At 40.6% G+C, this 17,780-nt stretch overlaps 2 protein-coding genes across 6 annotated transcripts in view; one reads left to right on the top strand and one right to left on the bottom strand.

Annotated features, from left to right (window-relative positions):
• Window positions 1-152: 152 nt before the first annotated feature.
• On the bottom strand, window positions 153-14,253 carry IKZF5 (IKAROS family zinc finger 5). Of its 4 annotated transcripts, none has more exons than XM_058544201.1 (6): window positions 14,147-14,253; window positions 12,549-12,698; window positions 8,423-8,476; window positions 5,244-5,412; window positions 3,157-3,339; window positions 153-1,621 (listed from the first exon to the last, which is right to left on the bottom strand). In XM_058544201.1, exons 4-6 carry the CDS (start codon window positions 5,374-5,376, stop codon window positions 678-680), a joined length of 1,260 nt encoding a protein of 419 aa, XP_058400184.1. In that variant the 5' UTR covers window positions 5,377-5,412; window positions 8,423-8,476; window positions 12,549-12,698; window positions 14,147-14,253; the 3' UTR covers window positions 153-677. The 4 variants fall into 4 exon arrangements, with proteins under 4 accessions (XP_058400184.1, XP_058400183.1, XP_058400181.1 ...); XM_058544200.1 differs by lacking the exon at window positions 8,423-8,476 and adding an exon at window positions 13,389-13,592 and having other exon boundaries at window positions 14,147-14,239; XM_058544198.1 differs by lacking the exon at window positions 8,423-8,476.
• A 90-nt stretch (window positions 14,254-14,343) lies between these two features.
• Window positions 14,344-17,780, top strand: part of ACADSB (acyl-CoA dehydrogenase short/branched chain) — a 49,800-nt gene continuing 46,363 nt past the window's right edge. Inside the window, exon 1 of one of the 2 annotated variants that reach the window (XM_058544195.1) lies at window positions 14,344-14,522. In XM_058544195.1, coding sequence (XP_058400178.1) covers window positions 14,481-14,522 — 42 coding nt within the window. In that variant the 5' untranslated portion in view covers window positions 14,344-14,480. The remainder of the gene's footprint in view (window positions 14,523-17,780) is intronic. The other variant, XM_058544194.1, reaches the window with a different exon arrangement.

Consider the following 17,780-nt stretch of genomic DNA (forward strand, 5'->3'; position numbering starts at 1 on the left):
AAAATATTAAACCCCATTTTCAGTTTAAGTCTTAGGTTTCATTTCTTTTCAGGACTTTTACCTTGTATTTTTATAACTTTAAAAAAAATTAACTGTTTTACATTTCCCCTTATGGAAAAATATTTACTACACTGAAATAGCTTTACTGAAACTACTGATTCAACTTAAGCTATGTGAACTAAATGGTATTTCAATTAAGAGCAATTTTAAAGGCAATTCCTCTGCTAAACATTGAAATAAGTTGTAACAGATTTTGTAAGAGAAAGTAATTTATCCTACCATTTTGAAATACGGTAGAAATAACATCTAGCTGCAATGTATATTGAAATATCAAGAGTATTGATAAGCCTTGAAGTTTTTATGGACCATAAATGTGGGAAATTTAAATGAACCCCTTTAAGATTATGATTGCACTCAAATTCTCAAATGTCTAAATGAAAGGGAAAAATAGACACCAACGTGTCTAACTGTTCTAATACATAAATGACTGACAGATTTTTATGAAGAAAAGGAGAAAATTTTGTTTCCACTGTCAAATTTATATTCTATAAATACATTAAACTTTAAATTAGCAGACATCTTATTAGGGATGACCCCCCCTGCTGAAAAAACCAATAAGCAAAACTATAAAACACAAAAAAGGCAAAACAAGTAAAGCATAATGTGATTGTTTTCAATCAGTGTTGGTTATGTTGCCCTCTTGCAAAATGACAGGCAAAATCATACTTGTTTTTACATTTGCATCCACATATGTTACACTGAAAAGGATTTTCATACCCATGACATCCCATATGAATAGTGTAAAGAATGTTGTCGGCAAAGTACATGTCACAGTGCTGGCAGTGGTGCAGAAGCTGCGGGTCCTGGACGGGCAGTGTCGGAGCTGGAGTGCTTGGCTGGCTGTTTCCTATGCTAGGAGTACTTGTGTGGGCACTTGGCTCACTGCTTGGACCTGCCACGGGACTATAGTTCCTCTGACTATGTGATGGCCGAGGTTCGGGGCTCGCGGGAGAGGAGCTCTGAGGAATACTTGCTGACACGGCAGAAACTACTGCTTGGGCAGAGGGCTGCTGCATCATGAAAGGCTTCTCATCGGGGCAGGGAACTACATCAGGGGATGCGGGGTTTTGGTTTTCAGGTGGCAAACTGGACAACTGTCCTGCTAGAGTTGAGAGCTGATTTAAAGGGTTGTCAACCATGAGTTCTTGGGGGTCCCTTGGCAGGCCACCAGTAGATGTGGTTTTCGCCATACTTTCATAGGAGTCAGTCTGGATAGTTGGGATTTCATGGGAAAAATCATTAAGGTAGTCTGGCTTCTGAACCACCATGGAAGGTGGACTTAGGTTGATTAGTGCTCTTCTGCTATAGCCCAGATTGCTTGTTTTCTTTTGTAAAACTCCCCACATTTTCTTGCTGCTTAAGGAAGACCTAGTACCTTTAATTGGTACCATTTTATGCTTGCGCCTTCGATGATGGGACAGGTTACTTCGATCACTGCAGCGGAAGGAACATAATTCACATTTGTATGGTTTTTCTCCTGTATGGGAACGCATATGGGCTTCCAGATGACGCTCGTAAGCAGATGCAAATGGACATAAATGACATCTATGAGGTTTCTCTCCTGTTTAAAAAGAAAAATGGGGAAAAAACTGCAAGTGTAGCTCATTTATAAGTTTTGTTTTGTCCATTCATTAGATTTAGAAATTGATCAAAAATAAAATGCCTTTCAGAAATTCACATTTGCACAAAAGATTATTAAAATTTGTAAAGAAATCTGCAAGCTTAAATAATGCTTAAAAACTCATTAGCAACAATTTGAGACATACAGATATAACCTATTCATCAGTACAGTGTAAAAATTGTTATGGTTTCAACTGGCATTTGGGGAAAGAAGAAACAGCACAACTGACAATATTTTCTACATTAATAATGATTTTATGAAAAATATGCCCTAGGGGCTGGCCCGGTGGCGCAGCAGTTAAGTGCACGCGCTCCGCTTTGGCAGCCTGGGGTTCGGAGCTTTGGAACCCCGGGCGCGCACAGATACACCGCCTGTCAGGCCATGCTGTGGCAGCGTCCCATATAAAGTAGAGGAAGATGGGCATGGATGTTAGCTCAGAGCCAATCTTTCTCCGCAAAAAAAGGAGGATTGGCATCGGACGTTAGCTCAGGGCTGATCTTCCTCACACACACAAAAAAAAGCCCTAGTTATATGTTCATGTACATATCTATGCACGAACACTTATTCATACACACACACACACACCAATACCCCTTCCTCAGGAAAACAAAATACAAAAAACCTTTTAAAAACTGTCCTTATATTAAATAAAAAGCTCAAAATTGAAATGGGCTTCCAAGTATGAGTTACATGCAAAGTGTCCTTTCAAAATTGCCAGCACTTCACCTCTACCTTCCTCTCTTCTTCAGTTGCCAGAAGGGACAATTCTAGTTAGTGCTGTTAGCTGAAGATGGCCCAAATATGTAAAATACATATTTAGAATATGAGATTTGGAGTCATTTATTGAACAAGTACTGTGTACCCGTGTCGGATGCTCTGTTAGGCTCTGAGGGCACAAAGATGGCCCTGACACAACCCCTGTCCTCAAGAGGTTTTCACGCCACCACAACTCAACATGGGAAACCATGGGCCACACAGGAGGGACACCTGACCTGGTCTTGGGCCAGAGCAGGGTATAGTTAGGTGACTACAGGTGTAGTTACCCTGTTCACAGAAGAAGGGATGGCTAAGGTGAGACCTGAGGATTAGCAGTGTTGTCTGCAACTGTATAGAAACCTTTTCCCCAGTCTGCAATTGAAACGTAATTAGTAAGGATAAAGAAAAAAACATTTTATCACTTCATACTGCCTTCAGCATTAACCTGCCCTGCCTGAGAAGCAGACAGATGTTGAGAGATTATTTGGATCAAGAAGAAAGATGGCTAAGGAAGGAGAAGTTCTACAAGGGCCTCACTTCCTGTTTATATGTTGTTACACTATTACTTTATAAAAATGGAGTAACTTCCCCATTTATTCAAACCTTGTGTCAACTTCCATTTTGAAACTCTCTAACTACTTATATGACAGATCAACCTGCCCTCCTTGGCCCCTCTCCTGCCCCCAAAGACATGCCTTCTCCAGCCATTTCTCCGTTACCTGTGTGGATTCTAATATGTTCGATAAGCCGGGCTGTTCCTTTGCTGGCATAGTTGCAGTACCGACACTTGAGCTTCCCATCAAAGGTCCTTTCAAACCCGTCTACTAACATTCCTGAGTTTTCATCCAGGGAAACTTCAACAGATGGGTGATCAAGTCCATTTTGATCACCATCTGTTCCAGCTATAAACAGAGTATAGCAAAAGAAATTATGCATCTCAGAATCAACTCCATGTAGCATTTTAGTCTTGAGTGGTGGAAAATCTTTCATAAATTGATAGTTTACTTAGCACAAAAGTTAAATTCATAAAATAACCTCAGTTTCTGAACTGGGGTTAATTTTATACAAAAGCAGTATTATACTCTGTTTTTGAGAAGCTTTTACAGGGGATCTCAAGTTACTTACTTTCACAAATATTATAATTGGCAGTCATGATAATCTCCCAGAATCCTAACTCTATTTAGTCTAAAGCAATTAATGTTGAGTTCTGCACTGTTCCACTCAGTTTATACATATGTTCTAAATTCTGGGTTGCATTTAGGATCTTAAAATTCCAATTAAGCACATAAAAGAAAATATTGTATCTGATACCTCTGAATGTTAGAAATCAAGAATTTGAGAGCTAAAAGATGTTTGTTTGGCTCTTTGCTTTTAATCTAATCTGATGACTTCTTTGTTTGCATAAAGAAACTAAAGGGGCAAGTGCTCATCATCAGGAAAACTAGCCAACAGTGGGGACTACAACTCTGGTCTCCTGAATCCCAGTCCAGGAATCTGTACACTAGAGTGTTAGGAGGAACATTTTTATTCCTACAGCTTCATGGGAAAAGCAATTCTATCCCATCTCCAGGAGGCAGCAGTGCTGGTGTGAAAAATTTAAGGACGCTGCTCCAGTGTTTCCTCCACCCCTCATCAGAAGAGAAGTGATTTCGCTGCTTGGTGCAAGTCTAATATCCAACAATGCTATTGCATATTGGAGGGACAACAAGGCTCAGTGTCCCCCTCTCTCCCATTGCTTTCCCAAGGCAGTGACTCTTAAAATTTAATGTGTATATTACTCACTTGGGGAGCTTATTAAAATACAGATTCTGATTCAGCAGATCTGGGGTGGGGCCTGACATCTTGCACTTCTGACAAGCTCCCTGGTGATACCTGCTCTCTGTTGCTAGTCCCTGGACTACAAGGCCATAGAACATCTACGTCAGAGGTCAGCAAACTTTTCCTATAAGGGTCAGATAATAAATACTTTAGGCTTTGTGGGCTACCACGGTCTCTATCACAACTACTCAACTCTGCTGTGGTAGCACAAAAACAGCTACAGAAAATATGTAAACAAGCAAGTGTGACTAGGTTTCAATAGAATTTTATGGATGCTGAAGTGTGCATTTCATATAATTTTCACACGTAATGACATTCTTCTTCTTTTGATTTTTTTTCCACCATTTTTAAATGTAGAAACCGCTCTTAGCTTGTAGTTAACACAAAAACTGTTAGCAGTCCAGATGGGGCCCACAGGCTGCAGTTTGCTGACCTGTGAAGTAGGTTCAGGAACAGATTCCAGCCTGTGTGGTAAGCAAACTAGACAAAGTCTATCTGCAGCAGGCTCACATGGGTCGCTGCTTTCTCTGTTCTAGTTTCCCCTCCTAGATGGGTAAACACAGTCAGCCCTTCCTTCACTTAAGAGAGAAGAAACAGAAATTCCTATTTTGTCTCAGATCTAATGCAGATTTCCTAACGGCAGAATCCATTGTGCAGTGAAGCTGATGCCTGACTCCCTTTGGGTTCCTTTGGGTGTCTATTGTTAGCTAACAGAATATGGAGGAAGGGAAGGGTATTTAGAATCCCTACCTTCCAACAAGACTATAATGCATCTCAAGACTATGTGAAGTCCTCGGGGAGCTTCACTCTCCCTCAGCGAAAATCTGACATGTTTAGAGAAGGGGGAAAAAATTGCCCTGTATCTTTCTAGGAAAAAATGGAATGATTCACATTAGTGAACAGTGGCCTTCGTAATACAGATAACTATACCTAAACATTAATATATTTCTAAAAAGTAAATTATTTAATAGTATTAAGATGAGCCTACCTCCCTGAAGAGCCTCTGTTTCTTTGTCCCCACTAACTGATCCAGAAATCATGTTCACATGATGGGTCTGTTGAGTCAGGTATTCCTGGAAATCTTTCACAAAATCCAAAGGCTCTGGTTTCTTTTCACCCATCTTTGCTTTTTTTTTTAAGTTTACAGTTTGTTATACCTAAGGGAAAAAAAAATGAAATAATTTTACACTATTTAGGGAGATCCAGTATATATTAAAACAACAGTAACAAAGACATGTACAAGGCACTAAAAGCAACAGAACATAGTCCTTGCCTTTAAATATCTTATAATCTTCCTGGTGAACTAAATAAGACATACACAAAATGGTGAAACATTAATATATTTAATATTTAAATAAACTGGATTCAAACTTAGTCTTAGAGGATAGAAAGAAATTACAAAGACAGAAAAAAGAGAAAATAAGTCCAGATGAAAGAAACTGCACATCAGCAAGGGATTATCAATGAAGGAGACAGTAAAGAAACCAAGTGGCTTAATCAGGGCTGTAGGAGAGAATTTTCTGGATGATGGACATGTTGCACATCTGTGTTGTCCAATACTGTTGCTACTAGCCACATATAGCTACTGAGCACTTGAAATGTGGCTAATATAAATTACCTGAGTTTTTAATTTTTACTTATTAATTTAAATTGGAATAGCTACATATAGCCAGTGACTACCATATTGAACAGCAAAGGCTCTTAAATCACAGGGTTCACATGAATGAAAAGTCTAGAAATAGGTGATCTAGAACATGGTGTGGCAAAATTTTTCTGTAAAAGGCCAGATAGTAAATATTTTAGCCTTTACAGGTTATGCAGTCTCTGTCACAACTACTCAATTCTTTTTTTTTTTTTTGTGAGGAGATCAGCCCTGAGCTAACATCAGCCAATCCTCCTCTTTTTTTTTTTTTTTTTTGCTGAGGAAGACGGCCCTGGGCTAACATCGGTGCCTATATTCCTCCACTTTATATGGGACACCGCCACAGCATGGCTTACCAAGCAGTGCGTCGGTGCGCGCCCGGGATCCGAACCAGCGAACCCCGGGCCGCCGCAGCGGAGCGCGCGCACTTAACCGCTTGCGCCACCGGGCCGGCCCCTCAACTACTCAATTCTGTGATTGTAGCTAAAAACAGCCACAGACAACATGTAAGTGAATGAGTATTGCTGTGTTCCAATAAGCAAAACTTTCATTGTTTGGTTTGGACTATACGCCACCGTTTACCAATTCCTGCCCTCAAAATCCAAATCACCACCTCTACCACCACCCATCATCCTACTCACTCTAAGAATGGGGGAAAAATAATTAAGAAAGAAAAGAAAAAATCCCTGAGGCTGATCTAGAGAGGGGAAATGTCATGTGAGATTTTGTAATTATAAACTAAACTGGTCCTCACGTAGGTTTATGGCCCAACTTCACAAATCAAATAACCAAAAAGTTTTCCAGTAAGAACAAGATGAGGGAGTCTAACATCTAGGATACAAAATATCTTTTCTTCCAGTAAAAATATTTTTATGCAAATGTACAGTCTTCTTGAATATGTCTTATGCTAAAAATTTCTTTTCCTAAACTCTATATAATGAGTGATTTTCTATCTAAAAAAGTTCTCCTCTTTAATAGCCAGTAGCAGGCATCTAAAGCTAAAGATTAGTCACTTCTCAGCATGTATGCTTAACTTTTTCTCGAAGCATAGCATACACACAGAAAAGCACATAAATCCTAAGGGTAGAGCTGGATGAATTGTCACAAAGCGAACACACCCATGAAATCAGCACCAACATCAAGAAACAGAAGGCTACCTGCATCCCAGGAGCCCCCCTTGTGCACCTTCCAGTACTAGTCTGCCTGTGCCCGAAGGGCTCTGAAACTGCTAGGTCATAGGGTATGCATATATTCAACCAGAGATAACGCCGGTTAGCTTTTCAAAGTGATTATACCAATTTACACTCCCACCAGCTGTGAACAAGGGTTCTATTGCTCCACAGCCTTGCCAACACTCGGGTATTTTTTGTCTTTTTCATTTTAGCCATTCTGGTGGGTGTATGGTGGTATTGCACTGGTTTTAATCTGTTTTCCTTGATAATTAATGAAGTTGTGGCTTTTGATGTTAATTAGCCACTTAGATACCCTCTTTCACATCCAGTGAAGTATCTGTTCAAGTCTTTTGCTCATTTTTCTATCAGGTTGTTTGTCTTTTTCTCATTAATTTGTAACAGTATTTTACAACATTCTGGATATGAGTTCTTTATTAGATATGTATATTTTAAGTATATTCTCCCACTCTGTGGTTGCCTTTTCACTTTCTTAATGGTAACTTTCGATGAACAGTTCTTAATATAGTCTAATTTACCCATTTTTTTCCTTTACATTTAGGGTTTGTGTCCTTGCCAGCATCTTACTTGAAGATGTTCTCCTGTATTTTCTTCTAAAAGCTTTATGACTTTTTTTACCTTTCATATTTTTATCTGAAATTGAGCTTTGTGTATGATGTGAGGTAAGAGTCAAAATATACTTTTTCCCAAGGAGCTATCCAATCGTTCTAGCAACATGACTTTAATAGACCAGCCTTTCTCCATCAGACTCTATTATCACCTTTCTAAATCAGGTGATTATACATGTGATTCTATTTCTAGATTCTCTATTCTGTTCCATCAGTCTATTTTTGTCTATCCTCACATTAATACCACATGGTCTTAATAAAAATGTTACTATCTCAGTAATTTAAGTCTACCAGTTATATTTTTCTTTTTCAAGAATGTTTGGACTACTCTGGGTCCTTCTGAGCCTAAGTTTTTCAATGATAGAACTAACTGCAAGGCTGTGAAATGAGAGGGTTCCATAAAAGCACATTTTCCAATTAACAAAAGCTTGACCAACGTTTTAAGAACCAAAACTTCTATTTTAATTGACTTAACTGGAAATCTACTGGAAATAGACTAACCCTTGACTATGTTACTACTATCGATTATTGTACTGTACAACAATGCACCGATATCCTTAGGAACTAATGAAGAACACAGGGCTGTTTTTGGTTTCCCCTGTTTACTGGTCCAGACTGATATATTTTATTTTTGTATTTCTTGTCTTCCTCTCTCCTTACATCTAATTTGTTCTTTAAACTGAACACATTGAGCCAAATAAGGACATGCAGGTCTCCAAATACTCACTTTTCTTAACGCAACATTTGTGAATAGTTCCTTTCCTCCCTTCTTAGAAGCGACCTAGAGGTTTCAAAAAGGTATTAGTTTTACTACCTCTTTTCACTGTTTTCTAGAAAGTTGAGGCTACTGAAAGTCTATCCTCTGGATAAACAGAATATTATGGTATTAGGTCAAACTTACTAGCTTTAAGACTCTGAACAGGGACTTCTCTCAGCTTTAGCTTATTTTGTAAAATGGGATAATAGTACCAACTTGCAGTGCTGTTTTAAGTTTTACAGGTATGTATGCATAAAGTATCTCACATGTGTAGCATATGGCGTGTTCTCAGACACGAGTAGCTATTTTTGTAGCAAAAAATGGTTATACTTTGGATTAAGAAATTCCTCACTGTCCCAGATTCAAAGTGTTTTTCCTTTTTCTATCAGTTCATCAACTGAGCATCTTATCATTTTATACATCTGTTCCTTAGTTACCATGAAACAAACATGGTTCACCTCAGTCTGGTTAATTCATATATCCTATTTGCAATCTCCCAAATCAATTTGCAATTTCCCAAATTCATCTCTTCTTATTTTACTCTTTTAGGCCACCTCTTTAAATCACTTGCTTTAGTCTGGCTCAACTTTCTCAATCTTAAGGATTATTGCTGGTTTCTGAATAAGTTTGTTTCAGTTGCTTTTTCCCATCTTACCATGTTTACTTTAACTGGTTCTCTATGTTTCCTAATCATTGTAGTACTATTTGTTTTGTGACTATAGTTGATTCTGCTGATTATTTGTCCTTTAAAATTAGCCCACTGGTTAGGGGAAAAAAAAAGTGAGCTAGTCAGCTCCAATGAAAAAGATTAGTAAGAATTAGATCAAGAATAATCTATAATAAGATTCTCTCTCAATAAAGCTGAAAGAAAAAAAAGGATAATTCAAAACACACAGGATTAGGGAGCAATGTAAAAATACATATGTGAAAAGGTAAGAAATATAGCAGACAGAGGTGTAGCATGAACTCCAGAAAGACAGAGAAAAATAAACGAAGAAATGTTTTTTAAAAAAATAATGATTGGGGCTGGCCCGGTGGCATAGTGGTTAAATTCGCATGCTCTGCTTCAGCGGCCTGGGGTTCGAAGGTTTGGATCCTGGGTGTGAACCTAGACACCACTCATCCAGCCATGCTGTGGTGGCATCTCACATACAAAATAGAGGAAGATGGGCACAGATGTTAGTTCAGGGCCAAACTTCCTCACCAAAAAAAAAAATTAATAAATACAATAAAAAAATAAAAAATAATGATCAAGAAATTTCCAGAATTAAAGATCCCTTTCAGATTGAAAGGAATCACAGAATGCAAAACAGAACATATGATAATAAAACAATACTTAGACACATTATTGTGAAATTTAAAAACCTCAAAGACAAAGAGAAGATAAAACTTTCTGGAGAGAAAAGGTAGCCCACTCACAGAAGAAAACAATCAGATGGATACGGGAGGATTACTGGAAACACTAGGTGCAAGAAAACTACACAGGAATCGTTTATTCAAATTTAGAATGTTTTAACTCCCTCAAGCTGATAAAGGGTATCTCCCAAAATCTCCATCACAATGGAGAAAATTTAGATGCGTTCTCTTTAGAATCAAGAACAAGACAAGAATGCTTGCTATTACCACTGCTATTCAACAGAGTACTGGAGGCCCTCCACAATAAAAAAGGAAAAAAGAAAATAAAAGGTAAAAGGTATGAGGATTGGGGGAATATTAAGACCAAAAAAAAAAAAAAACAAAAAGAAAAAAAAGATCTGGGAAAGAGTGTTTTTTTTTTAAATTGTAAAAGCTGTAAGGCCCTATAGATTGTCTATGTTCTAATTATAAAAGTTATAATTAAGAAAGAAATCTGAGTATTTATACTGCAACCTAGCATCATTTCTTGCCAATCGGTTCATATGAAAATTGATATGTTTCCTTTGGAAAATATCTGAATATATTTTGATAGGCTTCAATAAGCAAGATAAATCTTACCAAATCCTGACTAGAAAGCATAACACTGCTTCAGTTTGTGACAATGTAGAAAATGCACCAGATTGTCAGTAAGCAGGCAGAAGGAAATGATATTTTTATACATGCATCTCAAGTTTTAAGAACACAAATGAACCTAATTACAGAGGATGGCTGGCATATTTTGTATTGGCTATTATCACATTGTCACATTATAAATTTCACTGTGTTCCCTGCCATAAATTGTGTGATTTTCAATCATAATGTATGATGAACTAAAAAAAGAAAAAGAAAAACAAATGATGTCAATGCAAAAAGAGAAGATAACATTGTAAACATGAAAGAAAACTATTCTTAGACTTTTAAATATATTGATTTATGGTTTATAACCTTAGACATTTTGCAATGATTTAAAAAGTGTCATTCCATTCCTAAGCATTTTTGTGCCCACCTGACCTACATCACTTTCTCTCTCTCCCTCCTCTCCCTCTCCCTCACACACACACACAAACACACACACACACACACACACGCACAGACAAACCCCTGCAGAGCTCTAGTCTGTGGAACAGAGGAGTATGAATGAAAGGTGTCCAAATCTGAACTGAGTCTTTGGTTCAAAACCCAGCTTTCTCCATCTCCAGTCAGTATTTCTAAGCACAATAAACAGAAAAAGAACAATAATTCTGAAACTACAGAAGACTTCCTGATATTGAAAGAAATTAAGGTTTTATATCCAAACCTGTCCTATCCTATCTTTAATAAAGTAATCATCAGTCTCAGGACTGAAAGTTTAATCTAAGAACTCCACAAATTAACTGCTATCTGGAGATGCCTATAAGGCACTGATAAATTTAAAAACCTTTGCAAACATAACATAAAAATCTACCTTTGGAAATCAGCAAACTATAATGTTTTTATTAAAAATATCTTTCCTACTAGCCATGAATTCAACACCATAGAGCTTGTTAGCCAAAAAGTTACTTACACAAAATTTCACCATGTAAAATCATGTCATCAGAAAAAGAAACATATTTAATAGTTCTCCAATTTTGTTACAGATTCTGGTGGTGTATTCCAAGTCTGATCTACTCTTTCTGCTAACTGATATCTAATTATATCAACCAAAGACAAGAATTATTCCCACACTTTATGATTATCATTCCTCAAGATACAGCAAAAATTCTGAGTCCTCCCTGTGATTACTCTGATTAAAGTTAAGCTGGTCTAGTACAGTATTCCATGGGCTACACGTACATGTCTATATAGAAGCTAGCTAGAACGTACCTAAATTATTTTTATGCCAATAGCTTTTCCCAAATTATCCGTTCAAAGCTCAAAAATAAAGTTCTTACAAAACAACCAGAGCTACCCAAGCTAGTGAAGGAAAGAAGTTATTTGAGAAATAAGCTTTGATATCCCAAAAAAACATGAAAACCTCTTTACCTTTAAACAGGTAACTTAAACTACTCTCTGATGTTTCTTGGTTTCTGATAAAGGATTTATTTGTATGACATCCTCTGATCTTTCTTCTTCAGTCTCATGTTATAAATGGGAAGTTGCTGATCAATACACACACATGCACACACACAACCTCTTAACCAGGAGCTAACAAAACAAAGGCATCAGGATGCGAATTAGAAAACAACCATGACTGTGAAACAGAGGTAACATAAGAACCAGAAGAGGCTCTTTTCCCTACCTTCCACCCAAAGTGTATCTTTTTTATAAGCTATGGGAGAATTTTGAGAACAGCATGATTAGTGAATGGTAGGATCTATTTTATTTACCTACCATTTTTGAGAAGGGTTATTAACATAAGGTAGAATACTTAGCAACTAACTTATATAATAACTTAATTTGGGGGTTAGGTAGGCCTCTACACATAAAGTGATTGCAGCTCAGTTTACTTCGATAGCCTAATAATTATGATCACTGAAAGGTTTACTCTGTCATAGAATACATATCAATGGAGAGGTCTGACAAATGAGGCTTGGTTTGTATAGAGAATAACATGGATGTTCAAAAAGAATTAGAACACATTTCCTCTGATTACAGAACTGTCAAAAGCCAAATTTTTTGAAGTCAAAAAGGGACATTTTTGATACAAGTTAGAAGAAATCCAAAAGAAGAGTCACAATCTAACCTTTTCACCCCAAATCAGTTCCTCCTTTTTCTTGCCATTCCAATATTGATGAAATGTAGAGTAATAAAAATTTACTCTGGAGACACACCAAGGGACTCCAAAAGGCCATGGAGGGAAATTTCAACTAAAATTGAAAAGCCATACAGAGGTCTGCAAAGAAAAGCACACCACAAATCAAAACCTTTATGACAAAAACTTAATTAGCATCTACAGGCTTAATAAACTAATAAAATAACTTGTGCCCATTTTACCCTTACCAGAAAAGAAATTAAGCTAACAGATAAAGAAGAAAGCAACAGGTTCACTTTAACAAAAGTTCAAAGAATCACCAAAGAATAACATGCACTAGTATGACTGACTACTGGTTTTTTCCATAGCTGGATTTCTCAAGACTTCATTTTTGGCAAATTTTCAATGTCTCTAAATTCAAGTTATCAATTTCATTTGTTCTTAATATACTTTAAAAGGGTCAGGCTTAGTACTGCTGAACAGCTATAGCTGCATAAAAACAATGCACCAGCCGTACAGGAAAACATTTGCGGGAAAGGATTAACAAAAAAAACCCACCATGCACACCCAATGGGCACATCTGACTCCCATTTCTATTATCCCAAACACTTAGGGCTTTCTAGGAAACACTTTGGACCCCCAGGGGCAAAAAGCACCAAATATCTCAATTCTCTGTAACAAATTCCCAAGAATATACTAATCTGTAGCTGTGTTGAAGGTAGGACATAAATAAAAATTAAATAGAATTTAAAAATTGTTAATCCAGACGTTTAAAAAGTTGTTTTACAGAAGGTTTTTGTTTCTTCTAAACTGACTTTCCTTAGATCTCACAATTTAAAACGCCTTTATTTCTTCTCCCGCTCGTCACTCTTCATTCAGGTTCTCAACAGCACATTAAAGGGACACTAAATGGGCCGTGGTTAGTAGCAGCTGGAACCAGTTTAACTTCAATTCCGAGTCACAAAGTTACCGAGCACTTAGCAGATGCACGCTGGGCTACTCCCACTCCAGGCAGTTTATTAAGAGACTTAAACCCTGCGTGAAATTGAACAGTTATTTGCTGCAAAGTCCTCCCCCAACCCCACATCTCCCCCAAACAGAGTGCACAAATGGATCACAGCAGTATCACTAAATAAAAGACGAAGGTTTTAAAAGTCCTTATCCCAATGAGGGGCAGGGGACCGGCGTTGGGGCGGCATCCTCACCAGAATTCAGAACACCTAGGAGACCGCACCTCGGCTGACCCCCAAACCCCGAGACTCCGTGAAAAGCAACCCTCGGGACGCCCCCCACACGACCACCTGTCAGAGCGAGAGGCAATCCCCTTCCCCGGAGCCTCCAAGACCCTGCCCAACGGCGCCCCCACAGCAGGCGCCGCAGGCACCGCACTCTCCGCACTCGGGCCAGGAACATCCCGGGTCGTGACCTTGCCGGCCGACCGCCCGCCCACGCCCGACCCTCCACTGAGGCTGTGTCCCAGGCAGGGTAAGCCGGCCAGCCGCGAACCTCCCTCTCGCCTCCCGCTGCTCCTTCTTAACGGTCCTGCTCAGCCATGTCGCCGCCGTCCGAGCCAGGAGCCTGCTACTTACCACCTGACAACCGCACCGAGTAACCCCCACCGCCTTGTTCAACGCCGCTGCCGTCACCGCCGCCGTCTTCGTCACCGTCCCAGCCGCCGCCGCCGCCGCCATGTTTGTTGTGTCTCCGGTTCCCTTCCCGCCCCACTGCCTTGCGCAAGTCTCGCGTGAGACTGTATGTCTCTCTCGGGTTTCCGTAAGCACGAGGGGGGTGTGGTCACGGGCGAGAGGTGTGGCGAAGTGGGCGGAGCCCTGGCTTTGCCCGCCCCCAGGCCTTGAATTGCTGAGTTCTGGCGAGAAGGAGCGATTCCGAGGGATCCGCTACGCCACCGCGCCTGCGGCGGGGATGGAGGGAGCGGCGGTTCGGCTGCTGCGCGGCAGCGCGCTGGTGAGTGCACTCGCGGCGGCCGTCCTGTGGGTCCGGGATGACCTTGGCCCCGGCGATGGGGTCTTGTCCTAACGGGACCGGGACGCCCGCTCCACATCCTGGGTCCGCGCCTCCCTGCCTCCGCCAGGTCCATCTCAGACCCTTCACCGCGGGCCGACCACGACCCCGACGTCCCTCCAGGCCTCCGGCCGAGCCGGCTCCGTTTCTGTAAGGAGGGCTGGGCGTGGCAGCTGGTGAGAAGGGGTCTGGGGTCTGGTCTAGAAGCTTCTTTGGCGGAACGAGCACCTGGTGTGGGGTCGCAGAGCCACGGCTGCAAGATCTCCTTTGCAGGCCTTTGGGCCCTGGGAGCCACCGACTCTTGGGTCTTTGGAGGCATTTTGCAGAGATGTCACCTCTCCGATGTCGCCTTTCCCTAGCGATTACATTTCATCCCTTCCCCCCCAAAAAGATTGTCAAAATAGAGGCACAGTCTCATTCAGAGCAGAGTGTATCCGTGTCCTCCCTTCCGCGTCCCTGCTCCAAAGTGAAGAAGGGACTTCGGACTTAACGACTAGGAGAATTCCCTGGTGGCTGGGGCCCGAGCATCTTCCATGGGTGAGCTCACTGCGGCACAGTGGACCCATTCCCGTCCCCCTTCCTCGAACTTGAGCTGAAACCGGGAATATCCACCTGTTGTACCTGATTACGTTTTATATTTATTTGCATTTGCTTTAATGAGTTAAAGGCTTTTCTTTTTTTTTAAAGATTTCATTTATTTATTTTTCCCCCCAAAGCCCCAGTAGATAGTTGTATGTCATAGCTGCACATCCTTCCAGTTGCTGTATGTGGGACGCGGCCCCAGCATCGCTGGAGAAGCGATGCGCGCCTGGGATTCGAACCCGGGCTGCCAGCAGCGGAGCGCCTGTACTTAACCGCTAAGCCACGGGGTGGTCCTAAAGGCTTTTCAACTGCTGCTTCAGTCTTATGCTTGGAGGGAGGACTCTTTTTTATTAGACATCATTAATGTTGACTTTTACAGGCTTAGGATATTAAGAAAATTATTAAAGTCATGTTAGTATGTTGTCCCAAAGAAACAAATTCATGGTTACTGTTTAGGACTGTTTTATAATTGTTGTTTAATAGTTTAGCAAAGAAAATTCCCTGGGTCTTGCCATTTATGGTTTGACTCTTGTTTCAGAGCCAGCGCTTACTGCCCGCATACTGTGTGGCAGGAGTGTTCTTGGTGCTCTATCTGCATCATCTCATTCCATCCTCACAACCGTCCTAAAAAGCGGTTTAATCTTTCAGCTGCAGAGGCTAACACTGAAAAAGATTGAGTGACTTACGCAAAGTCACTCAGCTAGAAAGTGATAGAGCTGGTTTGATTCTAAACTTGACCTTCATTCTTGGCTGCCTCCCTAATTTGTTTGGATTTGTTGGTTTATTGTGGCTCATCCTCCCAATAATTCCGGGAGGAGGGGGTTGCGTGCCTTTGCCCTAGGCAAAGTACTCTGAACAGTCTTAGGGATCTTTAAGTTTATGACTGGGTCCTTGACCTCAAGAAAATTCCTTTTTTTTTTTTTTTTTGGTGAGGAAGATCAGCCCTGAGCTACCATCTGTGGCCAATCCTCCTCTTTTTGCTGAGGAAGATTGGCCCTGGGCTAACATACATGCCCATCTTCCTCTGCTTTATATGTGGGACGCCTGCCACAGCATGGCTTGATAAGCGGTGCATAGGTCAGTGCCCGAAGTCTGAACCTGTGAACCCTGGACCGCCGAAGTGGAGCGCATGGATTTAACCATTACACCACTGGGCCAGCCCCACAAAGGGCTGTCTCCCCAGCCCTGACTTGGGGAGACAGAGTATATGTATTAGGAAATGCATATTAGGACAGTAGAAAACAGCATATTGCTGGTGCCAAATAAATAGCATGGACAGATGGGCTTATAGGTGGTGGGACTTGAACTGAGGATCAAAAGAAGGTATGGCTTCGGTTTAGGTAAAGCAGCCAAGGGGTCGAGATTCCAGGCCAAGGAGCTGTGTAAGCAAATGTGTAGAGGTAGGAATATACTAAGCTTCTTTAAGAAAGAATTATTCCAGGATAGCTAATGTGGTAAGTTTTCAGAGGGATGGAATAGATCCAAATGGCAGGTCCTTATCTTGTTAAGGAATTGTGTCTGTTCTTGTTCCTGCAGCGGTGAGTGTTACTTATCAGTATAGAAATGGCAGTGTTTGTTTGCAAATGCGATTATATCTTTGTTTCCCACTATTCTTTCTCTCTGGTGCCAGGAAGACTAAGTGACCATGAAGATCTCTGGCAGCCATAAGATTCTTTCTCCTTTCTCTCAGGATCCTTGCATACTAGCCCTACCTTGGGCTTATATAGGTCTTGATTCCTTTTTTTCGTAAGTGCTAGACCAGGGTTTGTCAGTTTTGCACTGTTGACATTTGAGGCCAGATAATTTTCTATTGTAGGAGGCTGTCCTGTGCGTTGTAGGATGTTTAGCACCTCTGACCCCTGTGACAACCAAAAATGTGTCCATACATTGCCAAATGTCCTCTAGGGGCAAAATCACACCCCCCAGTTGATAGACCTGTGCTCCATGACAGTGGGAAAAGGTGGCCTTTCTCCTTATAACCTGGTAGAAAGCACTCTCTCAATCTACTATTTGCCACACCCAGTTTGTTGACTATAGAAATTGATCTTCAAGATACCATCAGGAGCCATTGAGATTCTGAGGTGCTGTTTGCCAAAGGGTTTTACGAGATAAAATGGTCAGTAGCTTGCAGAAGGAACCCAGAAGCATAGGCACCACTTAGACAATTTCAGAAGTTCACCTGTGGTGTGACAAGGCCCTCAACTAGGGTGATGCCACTGATGGTTGGAAAGCAAGACATATTAATAAAGGAAGACTTGGGAAGATTTGGTAATTACCTGGAAATGGAGGAATTAGATGGACTCCACGTTTCCAAATGGAGTGGTTTAGTGATGGGCAAAGACTGGGGCATCCAGAGGAAAAGTAGTTTAGGGAGAACAGAAGGAAAGTGATTCGTTCTCTTTTAGACTTTATACTTTATTTATTTATCTTTTGTGTGTGTGTGTGTGTGTGTGTGAGGAAGATCAGCCCTGAGCTAACATCAGTGCTAATCCTCCTCTTTTTTTTTTTTTTTTGCTGAGGAAGACTGGCTCTGAGCTAACATCTGTTGCCAATCCTCCTCCTTTTTGTTTTCCCCAAAGCCCCAGTAGGTAGTTGTGTGTCGTAGTTGCACATCCTTCT

Source organism: Diceros bicornis, chromosome 6 (assembly GCF_020826845.1).
Source record: "Diceros bicornis minor isolate mBicDic1 chromosome 6, mDicBic1.mat.cur, whole genome shotgun sequence".
Taxonomy (NCBI): Eukaryota; Metazoa; Chordata; class Mammalia; order Perissodactyla; family Rhinocerotidae; genus Diceros; species Diceros bicornis.